Source organism: Lycium ferocissimum, chromosome 7 (assembly GCF_029784015.1).
Source record: "Lycium ferocissimum isolate CSIRO_LF1 chromosome 7, AGI_CSIRO_Lferr_CH_V1, whole genome shotgun sequence".
In the NCBI taxonomy this organism is placed as follows: domain Eukaryota; kingdom Viridiplantae; phylum Streptophyta; class Magnoliopsida; order Solanales; family Solanaceae; genus Lycium; species Lycium ferocissimum.
In genome coordinates, this window is record NC_081348.1 from 12,088,639 (window position 1) to 12,105,198 (window position 16,560).

At 35.0% G+C, this 16,560-nt stretch overlaps 1 protein-coding gene across 1 annotated transcript; it reads right to left on the reverse strand.

The window, feature by feature from the left end:
- Positions 1-75: 75 nt before the first annotated feature.
- On the reverse strand, positions 76-12,349 carry LOC132063360 (protein phosphatase 2C 70). The gene is made up of 13 exons (XM_059455867.1): positions 11,932-12,349; positions 8,149-8,338; positions 7,878-8,075; positions 7,598-7,773; positions 7,305-7,463; positions 3,683-3,823; positions 3,543-3,604; positions 3,006-3,141; positions 2,581-2,675; positions 1,136-1,251; positions 917-1,046; positions 411-465; positions 76-329 (listed from the first exon to the last, which is right to left on the reverse strand). The coding sequence occupies exons 1-13, from the start codon at positions 12,133-12,135 to the stop codon at positions 168-170; spliced, it is 1,824 nt and encodes a 607-aa protein (XP_059311850.1). The 5' UTR covers positions 12,136-12,349; the 3' UTR covers positions 76-167.
- Between the last annotated feature and the right edge of the window lie 4,211 nt (positions 12,350-16,560).

Here is a 16,560-nt window from a genome sequence, read left to right on the forward strand (position 1 = left end):
ATTTACAGAGCTGAGCATTTATCAATGACAGGAGGGTGGGGGGGCAAGTATATTAACAGAGGGTTAGAGATAAAATTCAGGGAACTGATCTTCAAATTTTTTAAAAAGAAAGAGAGATAATCATATATCATTGTAATTATAATATACTAAAGATATGAAAGTCAATCCTATGAGTCAAGTTTACAAGAAAGAATTCTATTGGTGGTGTCAAAATCTAAGAAAATTATGGAAGTATTATCTTTTGTACGCAATGATCTGGCCTCGCTCAACAAAGAGTTTGCTATTTTCTCTGCAGAAATCTCTTCATCTGTTGAGATTCTCTCTTTTGCCTGCACATCATACAATATTGAAAATGGGTAAAGAAGCCATAACTTGGAAAGAATCCACAGGAACCACCAAAATGCTTATACCTGTTGGACTAGTTGGACTGCCTTTTTAACATTAATAACATCCCAGAAGCCATCACTGGAATAACAAATCCACAAAGTTAAAGCATCTTTTAAGCAACGGCAAATCACAAGAAAGTAACAAATACTCCACTACGTTTTTTAACACCCAAACTCCACTACGTTTTTTAACACCCAATATTGGGCCGAACTGGATAAATCGGAAAGCATATATAATTACAGTATATAAGGTAAATGCAAGATTACTGCTTGGATTCCGCTATAGGTACCCAATAAGGGTGCGAGTATCTGATATAGAGTGGGCTTTTACTAATCTTTAACATGTCTTGAAGAATCCGGAAGAAATGTACTTATCGATGTCCTATCCGTTAGACGCAAGCATGTAAACTTTTTTCGGTTAAGTACGGTAGAGGGTGGATTTGGGATATGAGAAGGAAAATCAGGATTAAAGAGAGAATGAAACAGCTCTGCAGCAATACAAGAAATGACTTCAAATAAAGTAGAATTACCTAGCTATCAGTGCAAATCCTTTGCTAGCTTGATGTATGTACACAACTTGACTAATATAAGGTTCCGAACTGAAGCGAACATCTTGCTGTTTAAGAAATTTGTCTCCGAGCATACGAGCAAGGTTTAAACCTATTTAAGAGCAAGCAAATAAGTTGCTGGTTGATCTTTGAAATATACAGCGGGATACAAGCACAATAGAAACAAGAGATTCTACTCACCACATAGTCTTGTTTCCCCTTCTTTTAAAGGCTCCCCTGTTGCTTGGATACGCAGCCTTTCGGAGAGACTAGTTATTCTGTGATCTTCACTCATTTTTGTCTGCTTCCCATCAATACTGCCTCAAACAAAGACAGAACAGATGAGTTTAAGCTAAGTAGTTTACAATACCTATATATCTCTAAGTAATTTCCCCCACCTTCCATGGAATGAGTTGACAAGGCATGGCATCACGACAACTTGTAGCTACATATAAAATAGCACTACAGCCTAGTCCCTACAACTATGTACTGTCAATCAATCAACTATTAAGCCTAAACTAAATGGATCAGCCATATAAATTCTAGTCATCCATGCGGTCTATTCAAACCCATTTTCTAATACTAAATAATGTGTTTTATAAGGTACATTCACGATGCTCTAAAAGCAAAGGTTCTCTAAATTGCACACTACCTTAAAACTAACAATTTCTTCGATAACAGTGGTGGTCACGCCAATTTATGCACACTTCAACTACTTATACTAATACAGTTTTCAGGTTACTATACCCACCGAAACATAGGCAGATGGGGACAAAAAATCACCTAGTTTTATATAATTTCCTTGTTGGGATTCAAACTCTGATCTCCCGTGGTCTCCTAAAATTTAACATAAGTATCATAGCACTTCATGAAAAACAGTGGACTCCATGCCAGATACAGCGATTGTGTGGTGTTCTTAGAGTAAGTCCACATCAAGGATTAGTGTTGCACCTACTGAACCAATGCGTTCTAACATCCATATAGGGCACGGTGAAACCATTTCCGCGAACTATTCCTATTTAATCCTATATGCATGTCGTATGCACCTTTTGTCGGATTAGATCATCTAACCTTGTATGATACACCCATCTTCACATCCGCATTTTTTACGACAATCACTTAATGAATATTTTGAGCTTTAGACGCCCAATATCTACACTCATATAACATTTTTTATCTCACAACATGTAGATGAAATTTGTAGAACAAGTGTCGGGTAAATCTGCACACTAAAGATGGAGGCATGGAGCATATGAGCTCACACACACATTGAATGTTGTATCCAGGATTCAAATATGCGATCTCCAGGTTTTTATTCCTGTGTCTCAACCACTCAGTCACCCCCCCCCCCTCTCCCCCGAGACTACCCAACCGATATATTTTAGTGTTGGATTAGATATTAATAAAAATTTATACTAACCAATCAAAGAAAATTAGACTATAGATCGATAAATCCGAAGGAATTTTCCAACAGAAGGGAAATTTAAACAAAAAGGTTGGTAACAGATCATGCAAAGCAAATAAAATCATTATTAAATACAAGACAAGAATGAAGAACGTCAAAAGCAATCAAATGCCATATTTAACTGCAGCCATGTATTTAATAGTTAGCAAATGAAATTACTGATGGAAGTGTGAGGACGCACTTTACAACACAAGCTGAATCTCCCACATTTGCACATTGCGCATAAAAATTTTCATGACCATCAGCCCAAACTAGAAGCACTGTTGCAGTACATCCCTGACAGATTAGTTGAGGCAATAAGGAAGATATTAGTAAATTCAACAAACTAATACCTATAACAGCTTTCACTCTTCCAAAGTAAGAGCATGTAACTCTAACAGTGATGTGCAGCATGAACTTAATAATCAAACAATAAAGGCAAGAAACATGAGAACAAGGGAAATCTGCAAACCACAAAATTCTGTTCCTCAACTCACAACATTCATATAATTAAACTTGAGACACACACAGAGACTCAGGCTTACATACTTGCTACACACTTAGAGATAAAGCTTTAATCAGCCGAATAAGGCTTATAAGATTTACAAAATAAGTCTAGGTAAAAACCTCATAGTGGTGATCTATACTTGCTTCAGTTTGAGAAAACGCCTCTCTAAGAACATCTGAAGCATCAGACTGTGATAATACCCTCTCCCTTCTATATGAATCTGATAGGATGCTAGCAACCATCTGAGGCATTATTCTGTATAAGGCAAGAAACCACGAAGATAAAATTAGCACACAGCTGCGACGAAGAATTTGCTAACTAGCAAAGACCAAAAAACAATGAATTCAGGAAATTTAATTAAAGATTTAATTTTTAAAGTTGATTCCAAAATTTCAATGACTAAAGAAGATGTGCTATCATCCAGAATCTAGAATGCTTCTCAGGATATTTTCTCCATAAACCAAGAAAATACAGCCTATATCATTGGCGGAAAAAACAACCAATTGCTTTGTGACTGGTAAAATTGAAGAAAACATCATCTATGATCTCTTTGGGTCAAGATTAAGTTTTATTTTTAGTGGTGAAGTTACATAACATAGTGGTTTTTTTTTTTTTTTTTTATATAAAGATTACATAACATAGTGATTATTACTTACTTGCTGACAGACGCTGCAGCATCTGCTCCTCCGTGTCCGTCGCATATCCCAAACAATCCAAACTACAATGTCAGATACACAAATCTTTTGGTCATTATATTTTGGCCGGTAAAATAATATAAAGCTTTCAATTGTAAAACCTTATCCGTCCCCGGAAGAGGCCAATGGTAATAGCAAACATCTTCCATAGGCAGCTTCTTTCCTCCTCGACGTACGGCCATGGCATCTGATGCGACACCAATCCCAAATGGGACCTGATCAGTTTGGGATCTAATTTGTACCTGGAAGAGAAAAAAAATGAGATGACAATGAGCAACTATATACACGCCTGCAATCATACATTAATTGCGTTTCACATTTATTACCATTTTCTAAAGGTGGTTTGTCCGGGAGACATGTAAACTTTTCTGATATAGCATCCATTTAAACAGTTCAATGACTTAAACCAAGCATTTCGTGATTAATTGACTCCAATACACTAGGTTTTCCTTCCTGAATATTAGCAACTTTTTAATCAAACAGCTCAAACTTTTCTTTCAATTCCTAATCAAACCAGACCATGTTAAATAGCACAGAGGTAACAGGTTTTTACAGAGATTTTCTTCTTTATTGTCAATGAAAAAATTGATTGACTCAAATAACACTAGGTTTTCCACCCAAATATTAGCAGCTTTTTGATCATACAGCTCAAACTTTTCGTTCATGATGTCTATCCCTAATCAAACCAAAGCATGCTACATAGTACAGTAGGTAACACATTTTACAGAGATTTTCTTCTATGTTGTCAATGACAAAATTGGAAATTATGATTGCCAGCCCTTTTTTTATAACCGTGGTGTCCGGGCCAGCTCTCGTGCACCTCGACTAATTCCATGGTGTACCTGCCACCTCCCACCAACAACAAATACCAGGTAACTCTGTCCACCAAGGCTATGACAGATGGGAAGAAATCATCTAGTGTTTTTGTCTTAGTGGGGATTTGACTCTCAACCCACTTCATTGACCACTAGGCCACACCCTTGGGTACTATGATTGCCAACCTTTTAGCTCAAGGAATGGAAAAAAGGCTCACTTCAAATAGAAACAGCCGGGATAACACTCGCCAAAATAAACGCCATTACAGGATCGCAACAGCTTAAACATGAATAGATGTACAAAGAGTGAAGGTTGACATAACTAAGCAACATTTGTATAAAAAAATTGACAAAGGAAAATGGTAGGTGGCTTGAAGGGTCATGGTTGTTCACTAACACTCTAAGTCTATAGAATAGCAATGACATACTATGCCAAAATATTGTTCATCTTCCTACTACTGCCTCCTCACAAAAGAGCTAAATTGGATTGCAAGGGCAAAAGTGACCAACTTTGGTCCAGATTTAGGTATTGAGCAATTTACTTTTTTGATAATAAAACATGTAAATTTTGAGCTGTGTATAAAGACGTAACCAAACCCTGGCCTGGATATCACTGTTTGTGCGCACCTCGAGTAACTTACTGGATATCCGCTACCTCTCACTCTCTCAGCAATACCAGTAAAGGATAACTATGCCAACCAAGACTTAAGCAAATGCAAAGAATTCAACCAGTGTCGCCTCTGCTGGGATTCAATCCTTGGTTCCAAGGCTGTGACTGACTGACTGCACCTCTTTGACCACTAGGATAAGTAGGAGTAGGACAGACACAGGCAATACAAGTTTAGGCAGCGAGATAGGAGTGAAGCTGAGGTGAGACAGATATTAAGGTAGCTAAATGTAGATTTTAGATATCTGGGCTCAATGTTCCTGAAGAATGGAATGATAGATTAACACACACAGTATTAAAGTAGGATGTTTGAAATGGAGGAGTGTCACAAAAGTATTATGTGATAGAAAGCTACGTACCAAAGAGAAAGACAAATTCTATAGAATGACTGTACGACCAACAAAGTGGTAAGGGAGTGAATGTTGAGGCTCTAAAGCTCAACATGTCCAAAAGGTAGCTAAATGTAGATTTTAGATATCTGGGCTCAATGTTCCTGAAGAATGGAATGATAGATTAACACACACAGTATTAAAGTAGGATGTTTGAAATGGAGGAGTGTCACAAAAGTATTATGTGATAGAAAGCTATGTACCAAAGAGAAAGACAAATTCTATAGAATGACTGTACGACCAACAAAGTGGTAAGGGAGTGAATGTTGAGGCTCTAAAGCTCAACATGTCCAAAATGAGTGTTGCAGAGATGCGAATATTTAGATGGATATGCAGTCATACAAGATTAGATACGATCGTAAAAGATCACATCCATCATAAGGCGCAAGCAACACATAAAAATGATAAAATGAGAAAATTCTTGAGATGGTTTGGCCACATGTTACGTAGGCGTCTAGATACACACGGGTTCTTACATGTGAAACATGATCATTGAAGGTGTTAACAGAGGAAAAGTTAGACCTAAATTCACATGGAAAGAGATTATTTCAACATATTTAGGGTATTTCTGAATACAGGCAGATCTAGCAAAAGATAGAGAACAATGAAAGTTGAAATCCGTATATGTGGTACCAACTAGAAGACTAGTGCTTACGAGAAGACTCAGTATATTAGAAATATAAGCACCAGAATATATATGTTGGACCAAGCGTAATCTTTAAGTACGAAGTATTGATACATTTTGGACCCAAACAGAGCATTTATGATATCATTCATACTGCCGACCCCAGCTAGCTTGGGATTGAGGCATAGCTCTTGTATTAGATCAATTTTTTAGTAAACCCATGCTCGGTCTCTACCTTGCATTTGTATCATACTAAAAGGCTACTTTAATCCCTTTCGAAATCCAACTTTCTTATTCACCTTGTCGTGACTGGTTTCCACTCATTTAATCAGAAGAGATCAAATTATCCATGTTCAGTAGAATAAAGAGCAAACTGCAATTTCCGTGGTCAATCTGTAGCTCAGTCCTTATTTTAATACATATAGCACTTAGAGCATTCAAGATTCTGCCCACATGAAATGAGCCATTGGTTTCTTCACGTGAAATATTAGTTTTGGAAAAGAACTTAAAGGCTTCATCAACTTCTATCGCACTCCATACCTTTTTTAGTTGCTATTTGGGAACCCCGCACCCTACATCATACAACTTATACCATCATCCCCAGAAAATGAGTTCAACCCAATACAAAAGCTGCTCGGATTTCCACTAATTTGCAAGGGGTAGATTTGGAGCAAGGAGACAGAGGGACAGAGCACGATAGAAACAGTGGATGGATAGCATCAACGAGGGAAGCCATGGAGAGAGCACAAAAATGAAGTTTCAAGGAGGTTATATATCTGGCATTTTCTTCTCCTTTTTTTTTTTTTTGATAAGTAATTACCTCGAGCATACAATTCAAATATTGTCATCAGGACACCTTTTTCTTTATGGGGGTGATGGGAAGGATGCTAGAGCACAGTGTATCCATTAGTGCCAATGAGTTTCCCTTCTTGCTGGTGCTCCTTGACTGTAGGTATCCTTTGTTTTCATAGCAACTCCTTGGTCGTCAGTTTTGCAACAAATAAATTTTATTAACTTTTAAAATAGCCAGCCTTGAATACAGTTACACATGGAAGTATTAGAAAGCAAAGATACTCTGTCTCTATTAAAATTGGTGCCTTTATGTAGGGGGAAGGATCAGCAAGGAATTCATTGTCTGTTTATTCATTTATTTTGTGGGAGGGGATGGGTCCATCTCAAACGAAGAACCTTAACATAGTGCCAGCAGTACAAAGTCCATTGACTTACAAATATTCTCGAAGTTGTGCCAAGCGTTATTATGTCTCCATTGGCAAGCTCAACTGGATCACCCCACTGTCTGCTCCCAGAATGAGGATTATGCACAGCATGGGAATTTACTAGTGTGCCATTCAAGCTACCCATGTCAACCAGCTCCCACCTCAATTTCTGAAACAATAAAGGTGAAATGTGTCTTCTATTTAATTTTCTTTTGCAAATTAATAACTGAGAAACAATATAACATGTTAATAATAATAACATCAGCCAAGATCCATAAGAATCCATAATTTCGAAGGACATACATTTATATTCCAGTTTATCATTGCATGCTTGCCAGAAACCTCTGAATCCTTCACCACGATATCACTAGGTGTCACTCTTCCAAGAGTAAGTGGAAGCCTAGATGTATCTGTTGACTGCATGGAATGCTGAAGACCTTCACAGGGTCCTGAGATAACCTCCAGCATGAGGATGCTTCCTGCACTTCTAAAAGAAAAATATGATGACACTGTTTACACATGCTTCCAATCAAAAGAGTGTGAAAAAACATCAAGCACTTGTCATAGTGGTAGAAGAAATTACTTTGATCTTTAGTATCTTTTGAAACAAAATCTCCGAACTTCTCATTCTGTATTGCCGAATTCGATCTATACTTTACATCTTCTGGTCTGATGTGTTTCTGTTCTTCTGCTAGCTGATTAAACACAAGTGGACGCTTAAGCGTCTGGCCAATAGAAATATCTTCTGAAGTATCACAAACATCCAGAACAAAACTGTCGCCTGGAAAAAGCAACTGAAGTTATGAACCACAACGAATAAAAAGCCAATCAACAAGGAAGGAAGCGTTACATACTATGTGATAATTGAGGATTTATGGGGGCCAGCCTTTGTTTATGAACAAGTCCCTGTGTCCAGGGAGATCCATAAGCCCCTTGATTCTGGTGACCGCCTGCATCATGAGCATAACCTCTAGAATAGTCATGACTCTGGCTTTCAACTACATGCAAATCATCTGAAATAAGAGGCCTCTCTATATCTTCAGCCTACATAAAAGATAATTACAGCAATTTCAAAAGAATGAACCAGAAGGGGCGCAGGGAAGGTAGAGCCAAACTTATTATAAACATGAAGAATGAACAACTAGGAAGACATTTAAGGTAACCCCAGAATACATAGTAGCTCCAGTAGCATCCTTTGAAAGTCATTCATATCAGACAGTGAGTCAAAAGTAACATACACCTGCATAGGAACAAGATAGTCCACAACCTTTCTTCTTCTTATCCAAATCTTTTGTAAGGACTTCACTTAGATACGGAATGCCCAAAAAGATCAAAGCATGAGAAGGTTAGAAAGTTTATCTATATGCGTTTATATGTTAACAGCTGTCAGATTCTAGCAAGTCATGACACTGGGACAAGGCTAGTCTAGAATTATAACAAATTCATAGACAGAATAATGGATATTAACAACAAGAAAAGAACGTGGAAGACATGGGCAATAAAGTAAGAAAAGTATAACGCGGAAAATGAACGAGTATCATAGACGTGATCAAATACCCTCACTCAAACTTCAAAGTCAATACACAAATTCTTGCAATCTATAGAAGCTCTATTTCATCTTAAGAAGTTCTAACAAATTACATACAGGAGTGGGAGAGTGCAGAAGAATTAATCCCTTATGTTGAGTAATCTACAGTCTCTAGGTGCTATATGATCTATCAAATCATCTAGAATCTAACATTTCCTTTTTTTATTGAAAAAAAGAAGATGAAATCCCTCCATTTAAAATTGAATGGTGTCTGACTTTCTTAGCATCAGATAGAAATCTCCAAATTAATACTACAGCCATTATGCACTATTAGTCCAATATAGCTTTACAACTTTGCAGTTACATATAGATTAAGTTCCCTGTTTTGTAGTGCAAAGCAGAACAAATAATAATTAATATTACCATAAAAGTAATCCATAATGACCTTTAGCATTCAACCGTGAGATCCAGTTAGAAACAAATAAAGTATCAAGTGTTTTTTCAGTAACAATAATAGAAATATAGTCAAGGACAAAAAAAAAATCCCTTCCTTAACACTTTAACCTTTTGAATGAAGTGATCACACAATTCAACATAATAGCAGAACAAGCAAGATCCTAGATTCAAGTCTCGCCGTCACCCATCAAAAAGCTTTCCACGTGCCAATAAAATAATCCAACCACACATAAAGAGACATCTTGAAGATATAATTAAATAAGTCCACCCCCTTCACCAACTTAACCTTCAAATGAGATGTGTAAAGCCTTGTAAGAGTCTATGCTTTGAATTTTGGTAATAACGGGTTTAATGACGTAATTAGGGTGCCCCGAGGCGGGATCCACACAGCCTAATAAAGTGTTTGGGGTATACCAATGTGTGCATGTTATGAATTAGAAGTGGTAAAGTGGCCATATGAAGCTAAAATCAAAGTTGAAAATGTTAACGGGAAAAACGCCCAAAGTAACTCATGGCTTTAACTTCAAAATAGCATTATTCCCAATGTATACGAAACTTGGCTATAGTTATTATGAAAATCATATCCAAAAAGAGGATTACTCTCAATGTAAAAGGAAATTGGCTATGGTATATATATATAAATTGTAGTCCTTCAGTCTAGTTTCCAACCTTCATACAATCTGAGCTTTGTAAAAAAAGTTATGGCCTTTTTATCGACGAGTGGCATGAAGCCTCTAGCGCTCCAGATAGGTCCACGATGCGAGCTTCACGGCAAGGACCCCTGGTGTATAAAATGGCAGTTATGGGCAGTAAAACCATTTTACTTGAAAGGGGTTATGGTTGGGAGCTTCAAAGTAGGGACTTTGAGCTAAAGCAAGGTTGTTAAGAATGATAATTTGAGTTTAAGTATAGTCAATATACATGGATTCTAACATCACCTTTACATACAAAACATTAGATTTCTTCATCAAATCTTCAAGAACTCAAAAATCACTCAAGTTGTGATTTTCAAGATTTGGGCTGCAAGATGTAATCTCACTTCAAGTTTTGATTATGATGCGTAAATAAGCTTATTGAGTATGTTTATGAGCTAGATTCATGGATTAAATATGGTATTGAATAACTCCAGAAAAGGATGTTCTTGACATTGAAGAACTTAGGGAGGAAGAAGATGAATAATAACTTGGGGTTAAGAAATTGAGTTAATTATGGACACTAATAACTCAATTGAGTTAATATATGCTTTGCAATGGAATTTTGTACTTGAATCATGGGAGTAATATGGGAAAAGAGATTTGGATAGCTTATAGCCGATGTTGGACCCTAAATGGGTATTGATGGATTCAAATGAGTAAAGATTGTTGGAAATAGAACATCCTTGTGTAGATGGATTGTTGTTGCACGTCATTAGGCGTGTTGGTGCATTGATTGAATTGATAAAGCTAAATGTTGGAGGTAAGTTAAAGGGACAAGGCATAGAAACACACCTAAACTATGATGAAATTGCCAATTACACACCTAAACTATGTCGGGGTTCTATGAGGCTATGACACCCCTGAACTTATTTTTTTCGTATTATTTACCATCTTCACCGATTAGCTGGTAAAAGAAAATGTTAAAACGCGGCATGTGCAAATACACGCTTAACCCTAATGAAGTGCAACAACAATCCATCAATTCAAACATGTTCATAGGTTAGGTGTGTTCCAATGATGGAAGAAGTAGGAAATAGCTATTTTTTTTTTTTAATTAATTTTAGTAATTCATATGTTTCCTCCAAAAGCCTCAACTGTACCTCAAGGTCCTGGACAGATACAACCATGTCAAATATCATAATAGGGCCCACAAAACAGAAGTTCAACTACATAACAAGTGACATATCATGGGAGGTAAGATAAATCGCCTCTTAGAACTTCCTAAGTAACCACTGAACATGACATAATGATGTAGTTAGCTCTTCAAGAAAACCAAATAAGTACGACACCCCTGGAACTTTAATTGCTCGGTCATTTTGGGATCACATTGGCGTTCAGTTCCTAATAGAGCAAAAGAAACTTTTCCAGGACTCAAGAGTTTCTCCTCTGTCCAAGCTTGCTCTCCTAAACCATGTGAAAAACATAGTATCCCTAAATATACAAACCAGGCTGAGCTGTCCAACATTCAATTCAGAAAATGCACTAAACTAGGCAACAATACCAGCTCCCTAAACCAAGAAAGTTTCAAACTTTGCCATCCCCAAATACAACCAAACATCATGATCTACCATTGACATCTCCCATCTCATCATGTCATTAAAACTATAATCAATCAATCAACTACACCTCAATTCAAAATAAAGATGGGTCAGCAACATCAATTCCTCTCTATCAGCCCACAAGAACTATAAACCCTAACAAATTTAATCCAAAGCAAGAAAAGTTTCAATCTTTTTTTACATTTCACCATATTAGGAGCCAAAAAGTTTTTTTTCTTTGGGGTCAGGCATAAACAAGAATCAAAACCTATAACCAAAATTACAGAAAGACCATATATTTGCATCATCCAGCAATTTTGAGGCAAATTAAAAACAATAAGCAAAACCCCAACAACCCAATTGCAGAAAAGATCATTTCTTGACTTAATTTACATCAAAAAAAGAGAGTGGGGGTCTGACCTTGATGTTGTTCTTGTTGTTGCGAAAGACAGAGTTGGAGGAGATGGGAGATGAGTAAAAGAAACGCCATGGTTTATACTTGCAGGCGATGAGGATAAAAAAGAGGATGAAAAGGAGCATAACAAGAAGAGCTATAATAAGTTGTTTCGATAAGAGAATGTTGTTGGTGGTCATGGTGATGGTATGATCAGCAGCCTTTACCATCGGTGAACCGTGTGATGATGATTGATGAGAGAGAATTCTAACTCACTCTTCCCTAACTATCTTTCTTTACAACCAACCCCTTTCTCTCTATTGGCCTTTCCGACAACCTCGCTTTGAAATGGTCGCATTTATATTTTCTTTGTTTTCTCCACCCCCTTTTCATATAATAATAATAATCTTTTCTCTTCTTTTTTGGTACAATACTATGATCATCTGACTTACCAGCAATACTAGTATTATATTTAACCACTACTGCTCCATCCGTTCCAGTTTAAATGTCATAGTTTATTTGAACAATAATAAAGATTTTTTATTTGTGAGATTTTTTAAATTTGTGGACCTTAAACTTCATTAAAGAATTAAAAAGTGTATTTTTGACATACCAAAAAAAAAAAAGTAAAACACTTTAAAATTTTTTTTTGCCAATTTTGTGACCTTAAACTTGTCATCTACAATGTTGGAATTAAAAAGCTTACTAAATATAGAAAGAGATGTTATTTTTGGGACATACCAAAAAAAAAAAGTAAAACACTTAAATTGGGACGGAGGGAATACCTTTTTTTTGCCAATTTTCAGCTATTCCATTTTTTTACTTAAAAAAAACTAGATATGTTTTAATACGTAAATGGTGATAATTCAGGAAAAAAAGAACAATGGATAATTGGTCTAATCAGCTTCGACATATATCTTAATATATAAATGGTAATAGTTCCGATAAAAAAATGGAACAACTGATAGTTAAAATTTAAAACTCGCAAAAAGAAGTGATAGTTCAAGTGACCACTAATTTCTATATTTATGAGTTTGTGTTCTAACTATGGAAAAGTATATGCAGACACGTATATTATAGCTTGTAGCAGAAGAGAGCGTGGTTTCGGGTTTTGCATTTATATACACACATGGACCTGTCAATTGTCAACGATCTAAATCTGATAATGGACCTTACTTAGTAGATGGGATTTGCCGCAACTATATCTGTTATCTTACTCTTTATCTTGATCATTATTGAGTGTTTTTGCTAATGACCAATTGATCCTTATTTACGCAATAAATTTGTTTTTACCTAGTTCCAATTTCATTAAATATTCTTTTGACATAATGATCTAATAAATAGTAAGTGTACATCTGTTACTAGGGATATACAAGTTGAACGATCCAAAAATATATTTAGTATTCGGTGTTCGAGAGTCCCAAATCAAAAAAAAAAAAAAAAAGGTCCCAATCTCGCGATCTAAATAGGCTTCTTCAAATGATGTTTTTATTAATTACAATATGCAACATGCGTTTCAATTTTCAAGTTTAAATCTTCAATGTTTCAATCACACGAGAAAAAACAGCTACGCCTGAATTGCATAAAAGTTATCTGCATAATAGTCGTGAGTCCTGACACGTAACTCGATCACTTAATCCACACACATCCTACTGCTCCTCAAGCGCTTTTTGTTGTTGTCTTACCCGTCCCTCTCGTGCAAATTAGTTGTTAATATCTTAGGTTGTTTCCTAAAAGTGTCTTTTCTCCTTTTTATGTTGACACTCAAGGGTGTGGCAAGTTTTTTTCGAGTCGACGATTATCGACTTAGTTCATTAAAATTGAGAATATCGACAAGTATTCTCTATTAGTTAAGGAATATTCTAAATAAAAACATATAGATGCTTTAAAATTTAAAAGGAGCTATCGAACTTCCCACGTAAATGCATTCTCTCAAAAAGGAAATGAAAGTTGTACGAATTCTCCTTTTCCAAATGTTTTTTTCACTTGGAATTTACATTGTCTAGCAGAGATGTTTTTGTCATACATGATAACTCTACTCTATATCAATGTTGTGCAAACCGAAAGAAAAAGATAGTTTACGTGGTGGCTAAAATTAGAAGAGAAATGTGAATTGGTTGCAAATCACATGTATTGTGTGAACTTTCTATATTTTATTATGTATAAGTGCCAAAGGAGGACCAACATAGCATTAACAAATTATACATAGAGCATTCCATGTTGTACCCATCTATTTCTATTATATTCTATTCTATATTATATATATTATATTATTATATATAAATGCCAAAGGAGGGCCAACACAGCATTAACAAATTGTACATAGAGCATTCCATGTTGTACCCTATTTCATTGATGAAGGACACATTAGATTGTATAATAAATTTTGCCAATTTCATTAATGATGAATGGACACGTGTTTGTATAAAAAGATTCAATTTTAATTCTCCGACACATTTATTTCCTCCGTGCACTTTTATTTATTCACTTTGGACTTCACGTTCTTTAAGAATTAATAAATGAAGTACTCCCTCCATCCCATATTACTTGGCTTTAAGAATTAATAAACGGAGTACTCCCTTCGTCCCATATTACTTGGCCACATTACTAAATATATATGTCTACTTTTCTATTCTATGTTTTTCTTATGTATAATAAACGTCTAAGGTGGACAAACACAACAACAATAAGTTGTACAAAAAGCAACTGAATTCAGAAGTTGAACATTAATTTTACCTCTTGTGTATTTATTTTTAAGTCTCCACAGGTCCGCAGTGTCTAAATTGTCCTTTCATTTCCTTCATTTGGCATATACTCCCTCTGTCTCAATTTAAGTGCCTACGTTTGACTAGACACAAAATTTAAGAAATAAAGATAGACTTTCAAATCTTGTGGTTCTAAATTAAAAATGTGAATAATATAATAAAATATTCTTTTAAATTTTGTGATTATAAACTTGACATGTAGGATATTTGAATTGTCAACTTACTAAATATAAAAAGAGGCAGGCATAACCAAAATAAGATGATTTTTTTTTATTTCTTATATACATTATCCATATTATTATTTTAAAAGCATGAATATAAATGTTGGTTGACCAAAATAGCCTTCAAATATTGAACAACTTATATACCCTTGTAGTCTAATACTACCATATTTCTAATGGCTAATTTAGTAAACAAAAAAAGTATCACAGTCGAAAATAGAGTTTAAAACAACTACAACTTCTAAATTTTGATTCCTAATCAAATTGATTAAATAGTCTTCAGTATAACATGTTCAAATAAGATCATATCAAACGAGTGGCCTTATTGGCCTGGGAGTATATTTGTGATTGAGGTTGCTTTTGTGTGTTATAATTTTGATTCCAACATAAAAAATGATTATTTAATTATCACACCATACTTTAATAATTGTAGGTGTTATCAGATTACCTTATGTGTTTGGGCTTAAACGATAAAATAAGAGTAAAGAGTCATTAAATTAATGTAGGGTATTTAATTTAGCCAACGAGTAAAGTATATATATATAATAATATTGAAGATTTTATCATTCCTACCATTGGTATATTATATATTTGTATGCTATAGCTATTACTTACTATATATTGAAAATTTGAACGTGTTATTATAAAATTGAGAATGTTAAATTTCTAATAACATCTTTTACCACACTATTAAAATTAGAGTCTGATAACATTTTTGCACCTCATAAAACAACTATAATGTAAGCACAAGTAATATTACCTAACATTTTTTTGTGACAAATTGATGGGGAATAACGTACAGCATATGTTCATAGAGACTAGTATTATATGTAAACGCCTAAAGTGGACGAACACAAAACAATAAGTTGTACAAAAAACAACTGAAATTGTACTCTAAGCATGGACTAATATGTGTATATATTTTACTATCTTACCCCTATCTCTCTCCAATAAATACATTCTGATCAAAATTGACTATTTTCAAGAACATTTATTACTAAGGGTAAGATCGCAAAGATTGAACTAATAAAATCTTTTACCACACTATTAAAATTAGAGTCTGATAACATTTTTGCACCTCATAAAACAACTATAATGTAAGTACAAGTAATATTACTTAACATTTTTTTGTGACAAATTGATGAGGAATAACGTACAGCGTACGTTCGTAGAGACTAGTATTATATGTAAACGCCTAAAGTGGACGACACAAAGAACAATAAGTTGTACAAAAAATAACTGAAATTGTACTCTAAGCAGGGACTAATATGTGTATATATTTTACTATCTTACCCCTATCTCTCTCCAATAAATATATTCTAATCAAAATTGACTATTTTCAAGAACATTACTAAGGGTAAGATGACAAAGATTTAATTAATTTTATCTTGGTTTTGTAAATGAACAAGTAACTCCGTCCCATATTACTTGACCACATTACTAAACTGCTTTTTTATCCCACGTGGACATATGTCATAGTACTGAATATTTATTCTCTCCTCATGTATACACATATGCACTTTAATTTTAATTCTCCGACACATATTTATTTCCTCCGTGCACTTTTACTTGCTCACTTTTGACTTTTCATGTTCACTAAGAATTAATAAATGAAGTACTTCCTTCGTCCCATATTACTTGGCCACATTACTAAAAATATATGTCCAAA